The sequence below is a fragment of the Theropithecus gelada genome, chromosome 10 (genome assembly GCF_003255815.1).
Source record: "Theropithecus gelada isolate Dixy chromosome 10, Tgel_1.0, whole genome shotgun sequence".
NCBI lineage: Eukaryota > Metazoa > Chordata > Mammalia > Primates > Cercopithecidae > Theropithecus > Theropithecus gelada.
The window spans coordinates 20,411,343-20,436,256 of NC_037678.1; the positions used below are offsets into that span (position 1 = coordinate 20,411,343).

Below are 24,914 nucleotides of genomic sequence, written 5' to 3' on the forward strand. Positions count from 1 at the left end.
GGAAGCCTCCTAGGAACTGCCCAATCTAACACAGCCATCCAATCCCTCCTTCTTCATTCTCTACTTCAGCACTCTCTAGTACGTACATTACCTTTTTAAAAGATTTTCTTCATAGCACTATGTCTATCTGAAATTGTTTGTACTAATTTTTATTTATTTATTTATTGTTTATCCTACCTCATAAGAATGTAGGCTTCTAGGGAGCAGGGATCTTGCCTATCCCATTCACTCCTGTGTTTTTATACCTTGAACAGTTCTAGGCACATAAAAGGAACCCAATTAATATTTACTGAATGAATAAATATTTGGCCAGAGTAGAGTTCATGCTTACTTAGGGTTTCATCCTACAAAGAAATTTTCCAAAATAAAGTATATTGTGGCTAGAAACAGGGGCCACTTACAGTTAAGCTCATGAAGCAGTCTATTAAAAGTGAGTGTTGGCCAAGTGCAGTGGCTCACACCTGTAATCCCAGCTGAAAAAAGGGGATCCTTTGAGACCAGCTGGGGAAACATAACCCCATATTTCCAAAAATTTTTAAAAATAACTGGGCATCATGGTGAACAACTGCAGTCCCAGCTACTTGGGAAGCTGAGGTAGGAGCATTGCTTGGGCCTAGAAGGTCAAGGTTGCCATGAGCCAAGATCACACCACTGCACTCCAGCCTGGGTGACGGAGGGAGAGCCTGTCTCTTAAAAAAATGAAAAATAAAGAGTGTTGATCACCTCCAATGGTAAAGAGGCACAAAGGAATAGATAGTGAAACCATAAGATTTATGCCTTCACAATATTCATATATAATAATTCCATATGGTCTTACATGCATTAAGTTGCATAAATCTTTATTATTTACATTTTGTCTTACATGCTTTACTCATACTTGCTACTCATTTTGTAGTGTGTGCCTATAGAAAAGCTACGTTATCACTCTTCTCTATTTTAGTACTTAGTTTACTTAGATGCTTAGTTACTTTTGTTGGTCATCTTCCTCATGAGATAGAGCAACCAGAACAAAACTTCAAGCACAGAAGTACCATAACTTTGTGGAATGCTGAAAACTCAGTTGGTCTTCTGAACTAGGGACCCACACTTGTTTGATTTAAGCCAGGGGTTCTCAATTGTTGTACCATGACATACTCTTCACAAGAGTGCTGCAAATTTTAATCCACTTGTCCAGTGTATTTTTGCTTCAGGCATATATAAACATTGTTATTGTTTGTGCAATTTTGTTTAGGAAAGGATATACTTCCAGGCATACAACTGAAGAAACATGGCACAATATGAGATAAATGCCAAAGAAGATGTTTATGTTAGAATGTTGTTTTGTGAGTACATAAGAGAATGAGATCAGGGAGGTAAGTAGTTTTATCAGTGACTTGATGCTAAATAGCAATCATCAAATAATGTAACTTGTGGATGCTCTTTATGCCCTATGAACATTGCTATATCACAGTAGTAGTTACATTGTAATTATTACTGATTTGTTTGGGCTCTTTTGAGTGTTTTAGTATCATCCAATATGCTACTGAATTTTTTAGTAATAAAAAGTATGCCATGAACACACAGGTTAGGAATCACTACCTACCCATAAGGGGAACACTTTGTAAACATTCAAAATATTTTTTTCCTGGGTTGTAAATGATAGCTCAAAACTTACCACATAACAAGCTTTTGTTTCCTAACTTCATTATTATATATGCCTGCATTTCTTCCCACTCTGTAATACTTTTTTTGTAATTAAACTCCATTTGCTTAGCATTTCACTAACCCCCAAAAAAACCACTGGTTTCGAACTAGGGAGTTTTCATGCATAAGAAAACATGATACATACTACACTAAGAAAATGACCAATTTAGTAACTATCAGAAGGTTTTATTTTGGGAAACTTCCCTTCAAACTTACAGTGTGGTGGGGAAGCATTTTGAAACGAAACAAGAGACAAATAAAAGACAGAACTAGTTTGGGCATTGAGGAATTTCTACCTACCGTATGTAACAGTTTTCTTACCCCTTGTTTAAACAGCTACACGTCATCTTGCAAAGAAAGAGTATTAAGAGCTAAAAATGCATAATTTAGTCTAGAATAGCACCAGTTAGGCCAAATGTGTAGCCTTAGAGAACAAAAATTGAAAGTAAAGAAAAAGGAAAGAAAGCTAGGAGAAAGACAAAGGGAGTAAAATGAGAAGAGAACACAAGTTTTCTCCCTCCATTTCTGTGCCACAGCCACATTCTAAGTGGCACAAGTAACTATTATATGTCCAAGACTATGAGACAAGACGCTTGTCCTCAAGAATTCACCATCTGGGCTGGGCGTGATGGCTCATGCCTGTAATCCCAGCACTTTGGGAGGCTGAGGAAGGCAGATCACTTGAGGTCAGGAGTTCGAGACCAGCCTGGCCAACATGGTGAAACCCCATCTCTACTAAAAATATAAAAATTAAAATTATAAAAAATATAAAAATTAGCTGGGCATAGTGGTGCATGCCGGTAGTCCCAGCTACTCAGAAGGCTGAGGCAGGAGAATTGCTAGAACCTGGGAGGCAGAGGTCTCAGTGAACCGAGATTGCACCACTGCTCTCCAGCCTGTGTGACAGAGCAAGACTCTAAAAAAAAAAGAAGAAGAAGAATTCACAATCTGGTTGAGGAGATTAAGTAATCAATATGAATCAATTGAGAGTGTTAAATTGTGGGGTTCTGCTGGAAAAAGAATTCAAAGAAAGAAGTTAGTATAGACCAAATAGCCAAAGAGGCTTACATATAAGATTTGAACATAGTTGGTCTTGAAGATGAGTCGGATACCCTAAACAGAGGGAAGAAATCTAAAGAGAGAAGTAAAGAGGTAAAGCTCTGAAAATCTATAAAAACATGAAAAGGGGGAGAATTTAACTGGCATAAAAGAAAATTAGAGTTACGCCATATCTCATTTATATTCCCAAAAGGCCATAAACAGAAAGGATTCATAATCAGTTTAAATAAATAATAAAATGTGGTTTTACATGACTCAGAAAAAAAAGTCCATAAAAATTAAATTTTAAAAATTTTTAAGAAAAAAATGTGGTTTTATACATGTATACATTAAGAGACTCTTAATGCCAACAGGTTAGGGAATAGGCTCAGTTCTTCTCAATACCTTTTTTCCCCAATACCCTTAGATAGTTTTTGAAAAATCTCATAATAATAGATTGGTCAAGTTTAGAGTAAAATATACTGAAAGAGCCCACTGTGAGTTCCTCTGCTCATATGGTAGTCTAGCAACATAATATATAACCTCAACTCAGAAAAACATCTTAAAATATTATATACATATACTACCCACCTATATGTTTGTGTGTGTTCTTACCTCAGATCCCATGGGATTTGTGTAAAGCTGTATAAGGGAAAATAAACAGCATTCAATTTCTGGAATTTACTAGATTACTCCTTATGAAATACATTTTTTATATAGAGTCCAATTGTGCTCTATTAGTTGAGTACAGACATATATTTTAAGCTAGAGATAGGATATGCTTATTTTGTGAATGTAGAGTCTTTAGAATATTCTGTGAACACTGAATAAAAGGAAATTAATAATAAAGCATTCATAATTACCATGACTGAGCTACAAATAAATTCTAAATAATCCATTATGGTTTAAAATTTGTTCAATAAATCATAGACCTAAGACTCTCAATGGTATCTTCTCATTTTCTATTCTTAACTATGTATACCATGTTAAACTCAGAGGTGTACAAAATTTCAAGAGTCTACCAAAGTTCAAAAACAAAAAATCTGGAGTCTGTAAAGTAACTAAAAAAATAAAATCCTGAGAGCCAATAAATGAAGCAGATAGTACAGCCTATATATTTTCCCAGGTGTTACACCAAAGAAATATAAAATTCATAATCTTTTATTAAAACTTCTGATAGATCCTGTCTTTAATTCCAAGACAGATAAAAAGAAAAAGTCGGGGGGAAGGGGGAGAGTACTGTTTTAATGTTTCACTTGCCAAAAGACAACGAAATAGAGACAGAGGCTTGGTCTTTAAATGAGTGTGTACTTACTGTCAGTACTGCCATACGTAGCTTCAAGAGAAAGAAAAATATTATTATTATATACTTGCACCTATATTATCATTCTTTTCAATAGACTAATTAAAATATTATTTCAGAGAGGTTTGAAAGATTTGGGTAGGAAAAAAATATCCAGAAGGCCAGAACAAAAAGGATACAGTCATCACTCAGTATTTGAGAAGGAATTAGTTCCAGGGCTCCCTATGAATACCAAAATCCATGTGTACTCAAGTACTTCAGGGAGTATATGAAAAGTCAGCCCTCCGTATCTGGGTTTCACATCTGCAGATACTGTATTTATTTATTTATTTATTTATTTATTTATTTATTTATTTTTTGAGACAGAGTCTCACTCTGTCGCCCAGGTTAGAGTGTTGTGGCATGATCTCAGCTCACTGCAACGTCTGCCTCCCAGGTTCAAGGGATTCCCCTCCTGAATAGCTGGGATTATAGGTGCCCACTACAATGCCCGGCTAATTTTTGTATTTTCTTTTTCTTTTTTTTTTTTTTTTTGAGACAGAGTCTTGCTCTGTCGCCCAGGCTGGAGTACAGTGGTGTGATCTCGGCTCACTGCAAGCTCCACCTCCCAGGTTCACACCATTCTCCTGCCTTAGCCTCCCAAGGAACTGGGACGACAGGCGCCCACCACCACATCTGGCTAATTTTTTGTATTTTTAGTAGAGACAGGGTTTCACCGTGTCAGCCAGGATGCTCTCGATCTCCTGACCTCGTGATCTGCCCGCCTCGGCCTCCCAAAGTGCTGGGATTACAGGCATGAGCCACCACAGCAGGCCTAAGTTTTGTATTTTCAGTAGAGATGGGGTTTTGCCATGTTGGCCAGGCTGGTCATGAACCCCCGACCTCAAGTGATCCTCCCACCTTGGTCTCCCAAAGTGCTGGAATTACAGGTATGAGCCACTGCGCCCAGCCTGTGTTTTCTTTTTCTTTCTTTCTTTCTTTTTTTTTTTTTGAGTCACCAGGCTGGGTACAGTAGCATGATCTTGGCTTACTGCAACCTCCACCTCCTGGGCTCAAGCGATTCTCCTGCCTTAGCCTCCTGAGTAGCTGGGATTACATACATGCACCACCACGCCCAGCTAATTTTTGTATTTTTAGTAGACACGGGGTTTCACCAAGTTGGCCAGGATGGTCTCGATCTCCTGACCTTGTGATCCACCTGCCTCAGCCTCCCAAAGTGCTGAGATTACAGGCGTGAACCACTGCCCTGGCCCCGGCCTGTATTTTCAATCCACCTTTGGTTGCAGATGTGGAAGTCACAGATACAGAGGGCCAACTGTATTTTTTGAAAATAATCCATGTATAAGTGAACCTGTGAAGCTCAAACCCATGTGGTTCAAAGGTCAACTGTACTTTTTTCCGGGAGGGTCAAAATTAACTTTATGCTAAAATTATATGAAGCCAGGTGCGGTGGCTCACGCCTATAATCCTAGCACTTTGGGAGGCCAAGGTGGGTAGACTGCCTGAGCTCGGGAGTTTGGGACCAGCCTGGGAAACATGGTGAAACCCTGTCTCTACTAAAATACAAAAAATTAGCCAGGCATGGCTGCTTGTGCCTGTGATCCCAGCTACTTGGGAGGCTGAAACAGGAGAATAGCTTGAACCTGGGAGGCAGAGGTTGCAGTGAGCTGAGATCGCGCCATTGCACTCCAGCCTGGGCAATAGAGAGAGATTCCATCTTAAAAAAAAAAAAAGTATATGTTCACAATTTGATAGCAGTTTTTTTGCATTATAAAGAGGAATTTCCCAGATATCTGAAAACTGATTCTTTCCTATAATTTTTTTTTTCTCTCCATTTCTGAAAGACTAGCATTTTTAAATTGATATATAATAGTTGTACATATTTTGGGGGTACATGTGATATTTTGATACCTGTATATAAAGTGTAATGAGTTCAACTGTATTTTAAATCATTTCTAGATTACTTATAATACCTAATACCATGTAAATGCTATATAAATACTTGTCACACTGTATGTTTATTTGTATTATTTTTTATTGTTGTACTGTTATTTTTTCTAAATATTTTCCAGTTGGTTGAATCTGTGGATGTAGAATGCTCTGATACATGGAGGGCCAACTGTACTAACTATTCACTCATTCAAGTGAGAGTCCATCACATACACAGGGCTCTGCTAGAGAGGAGAGGGACACAAAAAAGATAACTATCTCTCCTCTCAAAAAGTTATATTCTAGTTCTGGAGGCAAAAGGTATACAAAATAATTCAGTATTACTAAATAATTAAATATGCAACAAGTACCTCAAAAAGTGTCCCATTTGAAACTAATCTACTAAGTAAAAATGTCTTATATGTCTATAAAGTCCTTGTCCTCTCTACATATACACTACTATGAACAGATTATCTCTTCTTGAAAGAGTAATATATAGAGATAGAAATATAATCAAGCCAATGAAAATTGTTTTTAAAAACTAGAATACAAATCAGAAAATTTCAGGCCAGGCACAGTGGTTCTTGCCTGTAATCCCAGCACTTTGGGAGCTCAAGGTGGGCGAATCACTTGAACCCAGGAGTTCAAAGCCAGCCTGGGAAACATGGTAAGATGCCATCTTTACAAAAAGTAAGATAATTAGCTAGGCATGGTGGTGCACACTTGTGGTCCTAGCTACTTGGAAGGCTGAGACAGGAGGATTGTTTGAGGCCTGGAAGTTGAGGCTGCAGTGAGTCATGATTGTGCCAATGTACTCCAGCCTAGGCAACAGAGTGAAACTCTATAAGAGAGAAAGAGAGGGCCAGGCACAGTGGCTCACGCCTGTAATCCCAGCACTTTGGGAGGCGGGTCACGAGGTCAGGAGTTCGAGACCAGCATGGCTGACATGGTGAAACCCCATCTCTACTAAAAACATAAAAAATTAGCCAGGCGTAGTGGCAGGCACCTGTAATCCCAGCTACTCGGGAGGCTGAGGCAGGAGAATAGCTTGAACCCGGAAGTTGGAGGTTGCAGTGAGCCAAGACCATGCTGCTGCACTCCAGCCTGTGCAGCAGAGAGAGACTCCAAAGAAAAAGAAGAAAGGAAAGAAGGAAGGAAGGAGAAAAGAAAAGAAAAAGAAAGAAAAGAGAGAGGAAGAAAAGGAAGGAAGGAAGGAAAGAAGGAGGGTAGGTGGGAAAGAGAGAAAGAAAGAAAAGAAAAAAAATTCAGAATCACAATTTCATATCAAAGGACTAAAACTTCACTGCCACTTTGTGGCCATTTTGATTACTGCATATAAACTCATACATTAATTAATTGAGTTCATTTATTTATGCATTCATTCAAAAATAGACATGGCTGCTATCAGGGAACATTCAGACTACCAGGGAAGAACAACAGTAAACAACAAAAACATAGCAAAGATAGCTACATCATTATCATCGTGTTCATTGCTATGAAGCAGCAGCATGGGGTGCTATGAGAACATAAAATAAAGGAACCACCTAGGCTGGGGAGGAGGGTGTCAGGGAAGGCCTCCCTAGGGAAGTAAATATTTAAGCTGAGACTTGAAAGATAAATTTGAGTTAGCCAGGCAAGGTGTATGGGGCAGGGGAGAGAAGTTTCTAGGCAAGAGGAACAATATATGCAAAGGTAAAAGGAGCTTGGCATGTTCTAGATTGCTTGTGTGGCTTGAACATGGGAACAACAGCGATACCTTGGAAGGCAGATAGGGATCATATAGGCCTTGCAGATCATGTGAAGGACCCTGAACTTTATTTTAAAAGCTGTGGAAAATGTTTAGACAAAAGAACAACATGATCAGACTTGGGTTTCTGAAAGTATGCAGTGTGAACAGTGGATCAGAATGGTGAGGAACTGAGAATGCGAATAAGGAAACAAGCTAGGTAACTATATACAATATAGTCTCTTTTTTTACAATAATTATATACAACACTGATATGTGTTTATTTTAAAGAATTCAAGCATAATATAAAGTACAAAATAAGTATAAAAATCACCCAAAATTGAAACCCCATCTATACTTAAAAATACAAAAATTAGCCAGGCGTGGTGGCACACACCTATAGTCCTAGCTACTCGGGAGGCTGAGGCAGAAGAATCACTTGAATTCGGGAGGCGGAGGTTACAGTGAGCCAAGATTGCGCCACTGCACTCCAGCCTGGGCAACAGAGAGAGACTCGATCTCAAAAAAAAAAAAAAAAAATCACCCAAAATTTCACAACTAGAAATAATCATGCTCTTACAGGGGAACATCTTTCAAGATCTCTAGATACTCAAATTTGATTTTACTCAAACTATTTTCATTTATTTATATACTTATTTATTTGAGATGAAGTTTCACTCTGTCACTAGGCTGGAGTGCAGTGGCATGGTCTCAGCTCATTGCAACCTCTACCTCCTAGGTTCAAGCAATTCTCCTGCCTCAGCCTCTCGAGTAGCTGGGATTATAGGCCAAGCCACCATACCCAGCTAATTTTTTGTATTTATAGCAGAAATACAAGGTGTCACCATGTTGTCCAGGCTGGTCTCAAACTCCTGGGTTCAAGAGATTCACCCGCCTCAGCCTCCCAAAGTGCTGGGATTACAGGTATGAGTCACTGTGCCCGGCCTCAAACTACTTTTAAAACATATCGTACCAGCTACAAGATCACCTGAGGAAAGTTATAAAACATTAACAACTGAAAAACAATATAAATACTATTTACTTAAGAGACTAAGTCATCTATCTAAAATTTTGTCTTTTGATCTCCCCAAAACAAGTTATTTTGACTGAGTCAGTCATACAGGTAGTCATTTAGTAAAATAAATGTATCAAACTAGCTAGATACCCTTTGTACATTATACTGCTATTTTAGTACATGTAATACTTATAATCTTTTATTTAAGAAGTGACTCTTACTATTATATTATGACTCCCTGAGAGTGGAATCACATTTTACTCTCATTATTATCTCATCCAATGCCTAGGCACAATGTCTGGCACAGATTAAATAGCCGATGTATAAAGAATGAATGTTTAACACATACATAGTGTTTGTTATGTGCCAGGCATTGTTCTAAACATTTTAGATCAGCGGTTTTCAAATTATGGTCCCTAGACCAGCAGTCAAGAGCATCACTTGTAACTTGTCTGAAATGCAAATTCTTACATCAGAATATTGAGGTGAGGCTTGACAACCTGTGTTTTAACAAGTCCTCCAGGTGATTCTGATGCAAGCTAAAGTTTGAGAACCACTGCTTTAGATTATTAACTCATTATCAAATAACCTTAACAAGTGGATTCTATTATTATCCCCATCTTATATGCAAAGAAACTAAGGTACCAAAAGGTAGGTTACTTGCCAAAGGCCACACGGGTATTAAGTGACAGAACTGGGATTCTTCAGACCATCTGACTCCAAAACTTGAACTTCTAACTATATTGTACTGCCCATCAGTGAGGAACAGTCAGGAAATGTCACTAAATGAGTGGATGAAGGGGGAATGAATGAGCACTGTTCAGTATAACAGTGATGGCCTTCTCCCCCTTTCAATCTGTCCAAATATTTAGGACCTTCAAAGCTCAAAAGCTATTTTCTCTCAAAAGATTTCTCTCATGTTCCTCACAGGGTATAGTGCCTCCTTTCCCATACTTCCCATTGCATATGATCATTATCTTTCTTTAGGCATTCATCACTTTCTAATGAGCATTATAAGGGTGATCAAAATATCTCTGATATTTTTACATTAAAATATCAAATTGACATAAAAAATCAATATATAGGCTGGGTGCAGTGGCTCATGCCTGTAATCCCAGCACATTGGGAGGCTGAGTTGGGCAGATCACTTGAGGTCAGGAGTTCAAGAGCAGCCTGGCCAACATGGTGAAACACCGTCTCTACTAAAAATACAAAAATTAGCCAAGTATGGTGGTGCATGTCTGTAATCTCAGTTACTTAGGAGGCTGAGGCAGGAGCATTGCTTGAACCTGGGAGGTGGAGGTTGCAGTGAGTCAAGATCGTGCCACTGCACTCCAGCCTGGGCGACAGAGTGAGACTCTGTCACACACTCACAAAAATAAATAAATAAATATGTAAAGCCCAATATGACATAGATGCTGGCCAGTCAGAAAGGATGCCAATTTAGCTCTAGAGCTGGGCTCCTGGAAGCAAACCTTGGACTAGATATTAACCTTTTGGTTACTGGATTTTGGAGTGTTCTGGAGAGATCCCAAAAGAGACACTGGTAAAGTGACGTGGAGGATATTGATAGGGAGCCACATGAGGTCTCAGAAAAGCAGCAATTTACCATTCAATACAGAAATATTTCAATATTTTAAGAGCAGATACAGCTGAGTCAGTATATAACAGCTGATCATCAGCCCTGCATATGAATATCACTTATCTTCTGCCAAGGTCTATAAGCTCTTTCCCACTTCTGTTTTATCTTTGTATCCCTAGGTCCCTCTGGTCAGTGTTGAATAAATCATAAGTAACAAATGTGCAGTGGAAATAGAAATATATGAATGTGCTAAATAATCTAGTGTAAGGCTTCCTGACCTCAAGATTTCTTAATTAAAAACAAGATTTCTTTAAAAAAAATCAAGAACTGAGGAGTAAAAAGAAGACATAGATGGAGAAAATGGGGAAAAGCAGTGGTGGAAATTTCAAATATTTATAGGCCTTGGCTGCCACTGGAGAGCAGCAGCCATGGCTCTGCTCTACCTTACAGCCATGGGACTCAACAAGGGCCACAAGGTGGCCAAGAATGTGAGCAAGCCCAGGCCCAGCTGCCACCACAGGTGCCTGACCAAACACACCAAGTTCATGCGGGATATGATCCCAGAGGTGTGTGGCTTCACCCTGTATGGGCAGCATCCCATGAAGTAGCTCAAGGTCTCCAAGGACAAATGGGCCTTCAAGTTCATCAAGAAAAAGGTGGGAACACACATCCGCACCAAGAGGAAGTAGGAGGAGCTGAGCAATGTCCTGGCCGCCATGAGGAAAGCCGCTGCCAAGGACTGAGCCCCCTGCCTTGCCCTGCCCTCTGCTCATAATAAAAACTCCACAGGAAAGAAAAAAACAGAAAGAAAAAATAAATTTCATTTATATACATCTTGTCTCTTCAACTAGGACTAGAGCCTCCATTCTGTACGCCCTTCATAGCTGTCTTGGGCAGCATGAAAGATCAGATGCACTTAAAATTTAAGCTATATATTTTTTTTAAATCTGAGGTACAATACTAGTACAATACTACCTATTGTAAAGGAATAGATTATACTTATGAACTAAATATAGTTACCAAAATAACTAAGACAGAATAAAAACCAATTATTCAAGTCCATTTTTTTCCTTTCATATCTGCAAATTGAATCACCACTATTCTAAATACGTTCAATGCACTAAATGCCAGATTCTTGTCTCTCCTGTCCCACATCCTGTGGATCTCTTCCAGTGACTTCAGAGGAAACTCTGTGGTCAAAAAGATATGAGTATGTAAAAGAGAAAAATGAGTTTTCTTTCTAATTGATGCAAAGGAGACATCAACAGGACAATAAAGACATAAGATAACAAGAAATTAGTTTATGAATGCAAACGTAGACACTTATACTGTTAAACACAACGAAATAAAAGTCTAATTTCTTTTTATAAAGAATAAAAGACAAGCCTTTGATTCCAGTGTAAGTTTAAAAACATTCTTACGTATCTCTTTTCCAAAGCATCAAAACAACCTTGAATCCTGTCAAGAAATAAATGTTTGATGTCAATTGGACCACATGCAAAGCCAAAATAATTCCAACTACAGAATTCATTTGCACTTTTTGCTTTGATGTACATTAAGTTGATAACCATCTTACCTTTCCCATTTAATCACTTTTTTAAACTTCCAGCAACTTTTAATATGTTGATAGAACTTTATAAGTAGTAATGAGCAATTTTGTGGTAGTGAACCAAATTTGCTTGGATCCCATGTTTAGTACACTGACACGCATATGATGAATTATCAGTTTTTTAAATTTCTGTGGGTACATAGGTATATATATTTAGTATTTTATCACAGTTTTTATTTTTATATAAGTCAATTTTCTTTCAAAAACAAAGCTAAATCAGTGTCTTAAAATTATTAATAATATTGATAATTAAAAATATTGAATAATTCTTACAAATTCCTAGAAAATTATTTTTTAAAAAGAAAGAGGGAAAGCAGGCCAGGACAATGGCTCACACCTGTAGTCCCAGCACTTTGGGAGGCCAAGGTGGGCGGATAATGACGTCAAGAGATCGAGACCATCCTGGCCAACATGGTGAAACCCCATCTCTACTAAAAATACAAAAATTAGCTGGGCATGATTGGCGTGCACCTGTAGTCCCAGCTACCCGAGAGGCTGAGGCAGGAGAATCGCTTGAACCTGGGAGGCAAAGGTTGCAGTGAGCCGAAATCGTGCCACTGCACTCCAGCCTGGGCGACAGAGGGAGACTTCGTCTCAAAAAAAAAAAAAAAAAGAAAGAAAAAGAAAAGGAAAAAGAAAGAGGGAAAGTAGGAAAGAAGAAATGGTTTTTTTAAAAAATGGTCTTGGCCGGGCGTGGTGTCTCACGCCTGTAATCCCAGCACTTTGGGAGGCCGAGACGGGCGGATCACGAGGTCAGGAGAACGAGACCATCCTGGCTAACACGGTGAAACGCCGTCTCTACTAAAAATACAAAAAAAAAAAAAAAACTAGCCAGGCGTAGTGGCGGGCGCATGTAGTCCCAGCTACTCAGGAGGCTGAGGCAGGAGAATGGCGTGAACCCGGGAGGCAGAGCTTGCAGTGAGCCGAGATCACACCACTGCACTCAGGCTGGGCAACTGAGCAAGACTCCATCTCAAAAAAAAAAAAAAAAAGAAAAAGAAAAAAAAATCTTACTAAATAAAGCATTATGGGTAATTTCAGCCATGATAAAAATAATGTTGTTCAACTTTTATAGAATTTCTATTACTTACCATCTGATAATATGCAGTGACCCAGGACATTTTTTATCTTCTCGGAGGATTTTTAAACTGAGGTCTACAAAAACAGAAACATAGTCTATTTTTATCTACTAAATGACTGCTGTACTGAAATTGTCCATGCTAAATAGGGTATTTCCTTTAACTATTTTATTTATGTAATTTATTTAGTTTTATAGCTTATAAAAACATTTTGGATCTCTAAACATCTACTTTAAAAACAAATCCTATGTTAAGAAGTAGCTTAGTCTCAATTTTGATTACAGTTAGGAGTTTCCCCCTTCTACAATGTAGCACAACTGAGTTGGCTCCAAAATCAATTTGTGTCCCTTCTTTGCCTCTGTAGAATTCTAAGTAATTATGAGGTAGTGTTGAGACTATCTCCATTGACCAACTTAAAATATACACCTCAATCTCAGTCATTTCCCTGTTATTTCTCTCCCTCTCAATGAAAAGAAAGGAATGAAAAATTTCACATGGATTATTCTCAAATATTTACTTTATCTGAAATCTAACTACCTTTTTACACTTAGGAAGAATAGGAATATCATATTAAGAGTCTGGGTTTAGGCCGGGCGCGGTGGCTCACATCTGTAATCCCAGCACTTTGAGGGGCTGAGGCAGAGAATTACTTGAGCCCAGGATGTCGAAACCAGCCAGGGCAACCTAGTGAACCCTCACCTCTAAAAAAAACATTAAAAAATTATCTGGGCATAGTGGCACATGCCTATAGTCCCAACTACTCAGGAAGCTGAGGCAGGAGGATCACTTGAGCCTGGAAGGTCGAAGCTGTAATCCTATAATGATCATGTCGCCACACTCCAGCCCGGACAATGAAATGAGACTCCGTCTCTAAATAAATAAATAAATAAATACAATTTTGGTTTAAAGTAGTCCAAGATCAATCACTGATTTATGTGTGATTTTGCATAAGTAACTTCACCTTTTCATATTGTTTTCCTGTCCTAAAATTGATGTTACCTGTATCTCTATTGAGGGATATGAAAATTATCCTGTGTTGATATAACATTCAGAAATTACAAGAGAGTGACGCAGGAGTACTAAGCATTTTTATGATGTATATTACTTTAAGAACAAACACTGAAAGGGAGACATATCACTTCCACAATAACTGTCACAAAAAATAAAGCTATAGAGAATGGTATCATTGCCATTGCCTAGGGTAGTGACTGGCACACAGTATGTGCTTATTACCAAAAATATGTCTTTCTCAATTCTATGTTCTAGACACGAGGGGAAGCTGCAAATATATGTTAGAAATAAACACATTCACTGTTACAAGTTTGTATCTCATAGACCAAAAGATGTCATAATACAAATGAGGTTGTTGTGATTGCAAATACCATGTTTATGTGCTTATAGCACACATGCATTTTATTGATGCTCTTACATTGCTTAATATTTTTTCTTTTTTGAGACAGAGTCTCACTGTATCGCCGAGGCTGGAATTCAGTGGTGCAATCACAGCTCACTGTAGCCTTAAGCCCCTACGCTCAGATGATCCTCCCACCTCAGCCTCCAGAGTAGCTGGAACTACAGGCACCCACCACCATGGCCAGCTAATTTTTTGTATTTTTTATAGAGACAGGGTTTCACCGTGTTGTTCAGGCTGCTCTTGGACTCCTAGGCTCAAGCAATCTGCCCAACTTGCCTTTCAAAGTGTTATAATTACACTTTGGATTACAAGCATAAGCCACTGTGCCCAACCAAGAGAATTAGACTAAAATGAGGCCAAGGTATATCATTAAATACAGATGTAAGAAATTTTAAATTAGATTTTGAAAAATAACATCTTACAAGGCAACTTGTAGCTCTCTATATTTATTTTCAAAATGATAGTTCCTATTTTAGTGACAAGTCAACAAGATTCACAATATAGCTTTTTAAAAAATTTTTTAAATACTTTAAGTTCTGGAATATATGCGCAGAACGTGAAGTTTTGTTTATGAGCCATGGTGGTTTGCTGCACCCCTCAACCTGTCAACTAGGTTTTAGGCCCTGCATGCATTAGGTATTTGTTCTAATGCTATTCTTTCCTTTGCCCCCTATCCCCCGACAGGCTCCAGTGTGTGATGTTCCCCTCCCTGTTTCCATGGGTTCTCATTATTCAACTCCCACTTATGAGTGAGAATATGCGGTGTTTGGTTTTCTGTTCCTGTATTAGTTTGCTAAGAATGATGGTTTCCAGCTTCCTCCATGTTCCTGCAAAGGACATGAACTAATTCTTTTTTTATGGCTACATAGTTTTCCATGATGTATATGTGCCACATTTTCTTTATCCAGTCTATCATTGATGGGCATTTGGGTTGGTTCCAAGTCTTTGCTATTGTAAATAGTGCTGTAATAAACATATGTGTGTATATGTTTACCCATTTATAATCCTTTGGGTATATACCCAGTAATGGGATTGCTTGGTCAAATGGTATTTCTGGTTCTATATCCTTGATGAATTGCCACACTGTCTTCGACAATGGTTGAACTAATTTACACTCCCACTAACAGTGTAAAAGCATTCTTATTTCTCCACATCCTCTCCAGCATCTATTGCTTCCTGACTTTTTAGTGATCTCCATTCTAACTGGCATGAGATGGTATCTCATTGTGGTTTTGATTTGCATTTCTCTAACGACCAGTGGTGATGAGCTTTTTTTCATATGTTTGTTGGCTGCATAAATGTCTTCTTTTGAGAAGTGTCTGTTCATATCCTTTGCCCACTTTTTGATGGGGTTGTTTTTTTCTTGTAAATTTGTTTTAAGTTCTTTGTAGATTCTGGATATTATACCTTTGTCAGATGGATAGATTGCAAAAATTTTCTCCCATTCTGTATGTTGCCTGTTCACTCTAATGACAATTTCTTTTCCTGTACAGAAGCTCTTCAGTTTAATTAGATCCCATTTGTCTATTCTGGCTTTTGTTGCAATTGCTTTTGGTGCTTTAGTCATGAAGTCTTTGCCCATGCCTATGTCCTGAATGATACAGCCTAGGTTTTCTTCTACGTTTTTATGGTTTTAGGTCTTATATTTAAGTCTTTAATCCATCTTGAATTAACTTTTGTATAAGGTGTAAGGAAGGGGTCCAGTTTCAGTTTTCTGCATATGGCTAGCCAGTTTTCCCAGCACCATTTATTAAATAGGGAATCCTTTCCTCATTGCTTGTTTTTGTCAGGTTTGTCAAAGATCAGATGGTTGTAGATGTGTTGTGTTATTTCTGAGGTCTCTGTTCTCTTCCATTGGTCTATATATCTATTTTGGTACCAGTACCGTGCTGTTTTGGTTGCTGTAGCCTTATAATATAGTTTGAAGTCAGGTAGCGTGATGCCTCCAGCTTTGTTCTTTTTGCTTAGGATTATCTTGGCCATATGGGCTCCTTTTTGGTTCCATATGAAATTTAAAGTAGCTTTTTTCTAATTCTGTGAAGAAAGTCAATGGTAACTTGATGGGAATAACATTGAATCTATAATTACTTTGGGTAGTATGGCCATTTTCACGATACACAATCCAGTTTTTTTTTTTTTTTTTTTTTTTTTTTTGAGACGGAGTCTCGCTCTGTCACCCAGGCTGGAGTGCAGTGGCCGGATCTCAGCTCACTGCAAGCTCCGCCTCCCGGGTTCACGCCATTCTCCTGCCTCAGCCTCCCGAGTAGCTGGGACTACAGGCGCCCGCCACCTCGCCCGGCTAGTTTTTTGTATTTTTTAGTAGAGACGGGGTTTCACCGTGTTAGCCAGGATGGTCTCGATCTCCTGACCTCGTGATCCGCCCGTCTCGGCCTCCCAAAGTGCTGGGATTACAGGCTTGAGCCACCGCGCCCGGCCACACAATCCAGTTTTTTAAACAAATAAGATTTTGAAAAATTGTTGAGTACTAGGTACTTGGGTTTTTTGCTTTTTGGTTGGTTGGTTGTTTGTTTGTTTGTTTTTTGTCTTTTGGGTTTTTTTTTAGATGAAGTTTTGCTCTTGTCACCCAGGCTGGAGTGAAATGGCACGATCTTGGCTCACTGAAATGTCTGTCTCCTGGGTTCAAGTGATTCGCCTGCCTCAGCCTCCCAAGTAGCTGGGATTACAGGTGCCCACCACAATGCCCAGCTAATTTTTGTATTTTTAGTAGAGACAGTGTTTCACCATGTTGGCCAGGCTGGTCTCGAACTCCTGACCTCAGGTGACCCACCCGCCTCAGCCTCCCAAGATGTTGGGATTACAGGCATGAGCCACCATGCCTGGCCGGTACTTGTTTTTATAATAAGAGAAGAAAAGGGGCCAGAAACAGCTTGTAATATAAGGAAATGAGATGATAAGTTTAAGAGCACTGAAACAAAAGGAATGAAAGTAGAAGACCTGGCAATTGAGAAAAAAGCCAGAACTGATTAGAATAATAATTATCTTAATATCCATGTGAATCAACAAGTGAGTTTGGCTTTTTTTTTTCCCCAGCATTTTTGTATATGTTAACAGAGAGAAAAGGTTTTCACCTGGTTCCTTTGAACTTCCTCAGTGCCAAAGTGTACCTTAAAGAATAAATTCAATTGAGGCACAAAATAGTGCAAATCTACAGCATTCAAATAGATTTTGATCTAGCTATTGCTTTTATACTGGACTTATCCAAACAGATTTCTTTTTTCTTCCATCTGTCACCTGGCATCTAGCCAGGAACTAGTAATTCCTATAAGTAAAATCACTACACACAGTAAAATTAAAATGGAAAAATGGATTAGCAAATTGGTCTTGAAGAACAGGCCCTGAAGTTGGAATTAGCACACTTTGTGAGAATTTGTCTATTTCTGCTAAATAGAGAAAGGGGGCTACAACAGCCAAAGAGACTAGTTAGTTTAACTTTACCATCCAAATGGCGTTCTCCATAAGAGCTCTCTGGAAACAGGCCCCTTAGGTATGTTATACATGAGATGGAAGTAGCAAAAAGTTTCTTCACCATTTTCAGGGACTCATGCTCATTAGTGATTTGGGATGGGAAAACTGTTTCCTGGAAAAACAACGGAGGTGAAAAAAGATTAGTATTCTTTAATATATTCAGTTCAGCACATCATTACCACAGATATAATGAAAAGATTTCTCAGAACTTCAAATTTGATACATTCGAAGGTAATCAAAAAGAAACAGTGCTTTGAATATTACATTAAATTAGATCTTCATAGGCAAGGCAGAGCAGAAAGGCAGAAACAATTACCCAAGTAATTCAAGACTAAAACAATTTATTTCACAATGATCCATGAAACTGGAGTTTTACTATGATTATATACTCTCCTTCTCTCTCATACACTCCTCAGACCCTACTGCAATCTGGATTTTACTCCTTTCCTTTCTACACTATTCTCTCCAAAGTCACCAAGTACAATCCTATAGTTGACCTCTTCTCATCCCTCATAATATGTAACTTCTTTATATTATCTGACACTGTTACCCACATACTCTCTTTTCCTCTCCAAGGTGCCATAACACTATTTTGGTTTTTCACCTATTCCTACGTATCTGTCTCAGTCTCTTTTATTTTTTTCCAGTTGTTCTGCTCTTTAAATGTTGGTTATCCCCCAGGATTCTGTCTTCAGGCTTTTTCTCTTTTATAGCTGTCTTCATGAATAATCTCATCTAGTTTCATAGCTTCGGCTATAGCCTATACAGAAAGGATTTAGGGTTCCTATTTCTGTTATGAGTTCCAGTTCTATATTTTTATTTCCTGAACATCTGTACCTAAACTACTTTGTAGATCACTTAAACTCAGTTTATTTCTGCCACCCCTGGCTAAAACCTGATCCCAAGTCTCATTCTCAGACTAGTGAATCAGCACTACTCCAGTCATCCAGGTTAGAAGCAGCTTCATCTTTGTCTTCTCTTTCATTCATACCCTACTAAATTCTATTAATTCTCTCTAAAAGAGTTCTCAAATCTATTTTCTCCTTTCCCTTCTCACTGCCACTGGCTTGACTAAGGACATACTTAATTATCTCCTTGATTACTACAGTAGCCCCTGATTTCGTTGCTAACAATTCTTTTATTCAACCTGTCTTCCATATTGCCATCAGAATTAATTTTCAAGGACACAAATCTTATCAGTGTTCGTCCAGGATAGAGTTCAAGTACCTTAGAGTGGGATTTGAGAACTGTCAAAATCTTATTCTTGTTTAGCTCTCCTGCCTCATCTCGTACCCCTTCCTCCCTACCCACACTCCCTTATTCTCTCCCATGCACCCTACTGTCTAGCCATGTGGAATTGCGGCTATTCATCTACTATTCTATTGCCATGTATTTCCATACTTTTGTGCTTTGCTTAAGCCAGAGCTCTGAGGAATACAAAGCTTCTGTAAGATGTCATAGTGTTCTATAAAAAGTATCAATACTAGGAATAGCTTCCTGCTAAATTTTATGTATGTGTATATATATAACATAGTAAACAAACCTAAATCATTGTTCTTAAATGATTAGATAGTCTTCCTTAAGAAATAGTGTGCCGTAAAAGAAGTGTGATAAGAGAGCAACTGGTATATGAATTTGTGACTTTTGCTTCAGTATGTAAGGAGCGTCTACCAAGAGTCATCTTGCATATAGAATATTTGCTGATGGATAGGTTGTGCCAGTATCTCAAATTATCATTTCAACATATGTTTGACATACTATGTTTACTGTACACACAATGTTTGTTGTGTTTATGTATTAAAATAAAAACAAAAATTTGATCTGTTTTTCATTATTCTGTGAGGCTGCTTTTTGCTGTTTTCTTTAAGCCAAGCACAAAATAAGTCTCATGAATTCCAGTCGGTATTGTGTCAATACATTATAATTTTAAAGTATTTTCTAAATATTAACAAATTAGACTATATTAAACTTTAGAACTTCTGTTCATTAATATACTATTAAGAGCATAGGTCTTACAAAGGACTCATATCCAGAATGTATAAAGAACTCCTAAAATTCTTTAAGAAAGACAATCAAATAGAAAAGTGTCTATTTGTATGAAAATAGACACTTAATAAAAGAGCATATCCAAATGACCAATAAACAAATGAAAAAGTGTTTAAATTTTATCAGGGAAGTGAGCATTAAAATCACAAGGAGGCCAGGGGTGGTAGCTCACACCTGTAATCCCAGGACTTTGGGAGGCTGAGGTGGGCGGATCACTTGAGGTCAGGAGTTCAAGACCAGCCTGGCCAACATGGTGAAACCCCTGTCTCTACTAAAAATACAAAAATTAGCCAGGTGTGGTGGAGGGTGCCTATTATCCTAGCTACTCGGGAGGCTGAGGCAGTAGAAACACTTGAACCCAGGAGGTGGAGATCACAGTGAGCCAAGGTTGTACCACTCCAGCCTGGGCAACAGAGTAAGACTGTCAAACAAACAAACAAACAAACAAATCACAATGAGAGAATACTACACACCCACCAAAATGACTAAAAATTTTTAAAAGGATGTAGAATAATAAAAATTCCTAAACACTGGTTGTGGGAGTGTAAATGGGTACAACCTCTTTGGAAAGTTGCTTGGCAGTATATAATAAAGCTAAATAACCACATATCCTATGACCCATATTTGACTCATAGGTATACATCCAACACTTATATGTTCACTATAGGACATGTATGAGAGTATTCAGAAAAGCATTATTTGTAATAGACCCATGCTGGAAACCACCCAAATGCTCATCAACAGTAAAATGAATAAAACTGTGGTATATGCCCCCGATGGAATACTATATAGCAATGAGAATGAATGATCTATAACTATATCGAGTAATACAGATAACTCTCACTCATAATGCTAAGCAAAAGAAACCAGATACAAATGAGTATTAGTGTATGATTTCATTTATATAAAGTACAAAAGCAGGTGAAACTAATTTATGCTGTTAGATGTCAAGATGGTGGTTTCCCTTGGTGGGGAGAGGTAATAATAACTAGAAGACAGCAGGAGAGGGAGTGCTGGTAGTGTTCTGTTTTCTGATCTGGCTTCTGGCTTACAACAATGTGTTAAGTTTGTAAAAATTCATTTAGTTGTACACTTATACATTATATGAATGTATTCAGTAAAAATGTTAAGTGTTTGCTGGTCATATAAGTTTGGAAAATGTTGTCTTATGCAGTTCTTTCGGCCAGGCATGCTCTTTTTCCCATTTCCAAAGTATGAAAAATCTTAATCCAAATATGTATTTAATCTTATTACATTATAGGTACTGTTTTAGGTTCTGAGATGTAGTAGTGAGCAAAACATATAACAATCCTCTCCCTCATGTGGCTTACATTCTGTATCACTCTTAATTCATACTATAAGGATAATACTTATTACCAGTTAATATAATATTTGAAGGCAGAGTGCAGATAAATTCTGACTTTTCCCAACATAGCCAGGGGGCATGGCTAACTCCACATGTCCCTAGGCTTTAGACTCTAATGGCTCCAAAGCAGGTAAGCTGAATAATTTTTAAAAGTCAAAGAAGCAGTTTGTGACATTAAAGCATTTAGCAAACCTAACATCTGACCCAGACCAAATGTCTAAATTTTGAAGATATTTTTATTTTACCAATAATCTTTATTTTCCAAAGATTATTAAAGTCATGTAAACTAAAAGGAACTAAAGTTTTAATGCTTCTGACAAAATATTTGATTTAAGTGCTTATTTTTCTTTAAGCCAATTAATTAGCACTCTTTTATGTAAACACCATACACACAACACATACAAATACACAGACAGAAGAAGATCCAGTAATTGTAAGATTTTTTCATTTGCCAGTTTTTAAGTTTCTTAATTGGATTACTGGCTTCAGGGTGGAGCCCTTGGAAGAACAGGCTCAGGAAAGCATGTAGTTTCTACGGCCTAATAAACAGGCACAGCTGGAAAGTATAAACAGATTCCCAAAATTAAGGGTCTCGTTTTTATACTGGATCCTGGATCCCCAGGAAAAGAGAGAAATGGCATAGGAAAAGACAGTACAACGCTTTTACCATGCATTTCACTGGAAGGCAGCCCAAAGTCAATCAGCCAATTTTGTAATCAGCCCATCTTATTTCTTATTCTGAGCCAAGGCATACGCTAGGTTTTCCTCAGGGAATTCTCTCTCCTCTATGCAAATTATCTTCATCATTCAAGGTCTGTCCACCTTCAGCCTTATCTCTTTCATGAGGAATATACAGACCATTCCAGTCCATATGAAATTTCTAAATTCCTACAATTTGCATTGTCTTACTCTTTTTCACATATATATAAATCATATATTGCTTTGTATATTGTCTTAACTCCTAACCAGATTATAAACTTTTGGAAGATGAAGATCATATTTTTGTATTTTATCAGTGAATAACATAGTATTATGAATATTATATTACATAATATTGAGTCTCAATGAATAAACAAATGATGCATTAATGAATGTCATGGGACAAACCAAACTACATGCCTGGCCCTGGGATGCTCCCCTAGACTTCTAGCATCCAAGTTTCTCTCAGTGCTCTCCCTTTCTGTTCTTATAATTACACCATGGTGTGCAGCACAAGTTTCCTAACGTTTTAGGAAGTGAATATCTCACCAAGAACCATTCTCTTTAAACATCTTTTTGTTTCTGATTTCTTTTACTCTAGAAGATCTAAATATATTGTATAAACATGAAACAAGCACCCAGTAAGTAACTTTGTAGAAATTTATTTTAATTTTCTGGTCCTTGGTCTATTAGGCAGTTAAAATGTACACATACTCTCCCAGAATATTATGTGCTAATTAACTGATAAAATTGCTGCTTACAAACACACATACAAAAGATTAAAATTAAATTCTGAACTAACTCACTAAATGGTCATTGATTTTCTTTTAATTCTTAACAAATACCTTAGATGCTTTGTGTATTGTGATGGAGTGAGAAAGCTGAGCAGTGGCCATTGTAGAAATGTATGAGGATTATTCCAACAAGTCCAACCTATTAAAAAAATAATTAATTCATTAGAGACCTTGCCAAATACAATGATTCCTCTCTTACTCTACCCAAAAATGAAATTGAAAAAGTCTAAAAGCAAACAAAAAATTAAAATCAAGGACAGTTAAGTATAAACTATTTTCCCAGATTGTTCAGTTTAGAGAGAAATTTACCAAGCTACATTTTGAAGAAGCAAAGGAAGAATGAATGCTAAGATAATTCTATCAGGCCCTATCTAAACTATAAAATGAATTTGAGTTGAAAAAAGTACTTATTGTTAATTTTCCAAAGGAGAACTATATAATTAAAATTTGATCACACTCTTTGGGAAATAAGTTTAATAAACATTTTTATCTATAATTTTGGCATAAGGTCTCTGGATGAATTTTTCCATCCACTCAATGAAAATTATAAGATTATTTATTTGTTCACAAATATATTTGGAGGAGAAAATACATTGTAAATCACCTAGAGACTCAATATATATTATTAATCCTTGTCATTCCCTCAGAGTGTAACAATGCTCTCTATATAGCAAAGGCTCAAAAACATTTCCTGAATTAACTTCGGTTGTAATTTATTTGCAACTTCAACTCAAAAGTTAATGTTTATACTTCATACCCATTAAAACAGTTATTCATCCAACTAGTTGAAAAAGAAATCAAGAGAGAAATCTCATTTACAATACCTACCAAAAAATTAGGAATACATTTAAGAAAGTGAAAGATTGCTACAATGAAACTACAAAATGCTGATGAAAGAAATCGAACAGAACACAAAAAGATGGAAAGAAAGAAAGAAAGAAAGAAAGAAAGAAAGAAAGAAAGAAAGAAAGAAAGAAAGAAAGAGAGGGAAGGGAGGGAGGGGAGTGGAGTGGAGGAGAGGGGAGGGAGGGAGGAAGGAAGGAAGGAAGAAAATATGGTGTATATATACACAATTGAATATTATTCAGCCATTTTAAAAAGCATGAAAATCTGTCATTCACAGCAACAGAGATTAACCTAGATGACATAATGTTAAGTGAAGTAAGTCAGGTACAGAAAGATAAATACCATGTGTTCTCACTCACCTGGGAGCTAAAACAGATGAGCTCTTAGAAGTAGTTATTAGAGGCTAGGAAGGGCAGCAGGGAGGAGGTTGGATAGGGAGAAGTTAGTTAATGGATATAAAATTACAGCTAGAAAGGAGAATACATTCTATTGTTCTGTAGCACTGTAGAGTGACCACAGTTAACAATGATTTATTATATATTTAGAATAGCTCAACATAAAGAATTATAAGTGTTTGAACTGATGGATATGCTTTGACTTGACCATTACGTATTATATACATGTATCAAAATATCACTCTGTACTCCATAAATATGTACAATTACTGTGTGTCAATTAAAAATTTTATAAATGATTATTCAAAAATGGAAAGTAGTAAGTTGCAAAGGATGTGGAGAAATTAAAACCCTTATGCATTGCTGGTGGGAATGAAAATGGTGCAGCCATTGTGGAAAACAGCATGGCATTCCTCAAAAAGTGAAACAGAATTACCATATTATCCAGCATTTCCATCTCTAGGTATATACTCAAAAGAATTGAAACCAGGGACTCAAACAGATACTTGTACACCAATGCTCATAGCCACATAATTCACATTAGCCAAAAGATGGAAACAATCCAAATGTCTATTAAAAGATGAATGAATAAACAAAATGTGGTATTTACAATGGAATATTACTCAATTGTTTTGTTTGCTTGTTTGTTTGCTTTGTTTTGTTTTTAAGACAGGGTCTCCTTCTGTCACCCAGGGTAGAGTGCAATAGCGTGATCTCAGCTCACTGCAACCTCTGGCTCCCAGGCTCAAGTGATTCTCCCACCTCAGCCTCTTGAGTAGCTGGGACCACAAGCACTTGCCACCACACCTGGCTAAGTTTTGTAATTTTTGTAGAGATGGGGTTTTGTCATGTTGCCCAGGCTGGTCTTGAATTCCTAGACTCAGGCAATCCACCCACCTCATCC

The 24,914-nt window shown here is 37.5% G+C and overlaps 1 protein-coding gene and 1 pseudogene across 4 annotated transcripts in view; one reads left to right on the forward strand and one right to left on the reverse strand.

Annotated features, from left to right (window-relative positions):
* HORMAD2 (HORMA domain containing 2) overlaps positions 1-24,914 on the reverse strand; it is a 91,269-nt gene that overhangs the window by 56,952 nt on the left and 9,403 nt on the right. For 3 of the 4 annotated variants that reach the window (XM_025399070.1, XM_025399072.1, XM_025399071.1), the window contains 6 exons: positions 22,821-22,908; positions 17,835-17,976; positions 12,977-13,040; positions 11,698-11,734; positions 4,037-4,057; positions 3,337-3,363 (listed from right to left, as the gene is read on the reverse strand). In XM_025399070.1, coding sequence (XP_025254855.1) covers positions 3,337-3,363; positions 4,037-4,057; positions 11,698-11,734; positions 12,977-13,040; positions 17,835-17,976; positions 22,821-22,871 — 342 coding nt within the window. In that variant the 5' untranslated portion in view covers positions 22,872-22,908. The remainder of the gene's footprint in view (positions 1-3,336; positions 3,364-4,036; positions 4,058-11,697; positions 11,735-12,976; positions 13,041-17,834; positions 17,977-22,820; positions 22,909-24,914) is intronic. The other variant, XM_025399073.1, reaches the window with a different exon arrangement.
* Positions 10,705-11,019, forward strand: LOC112633118 (annotated as a pseudogene).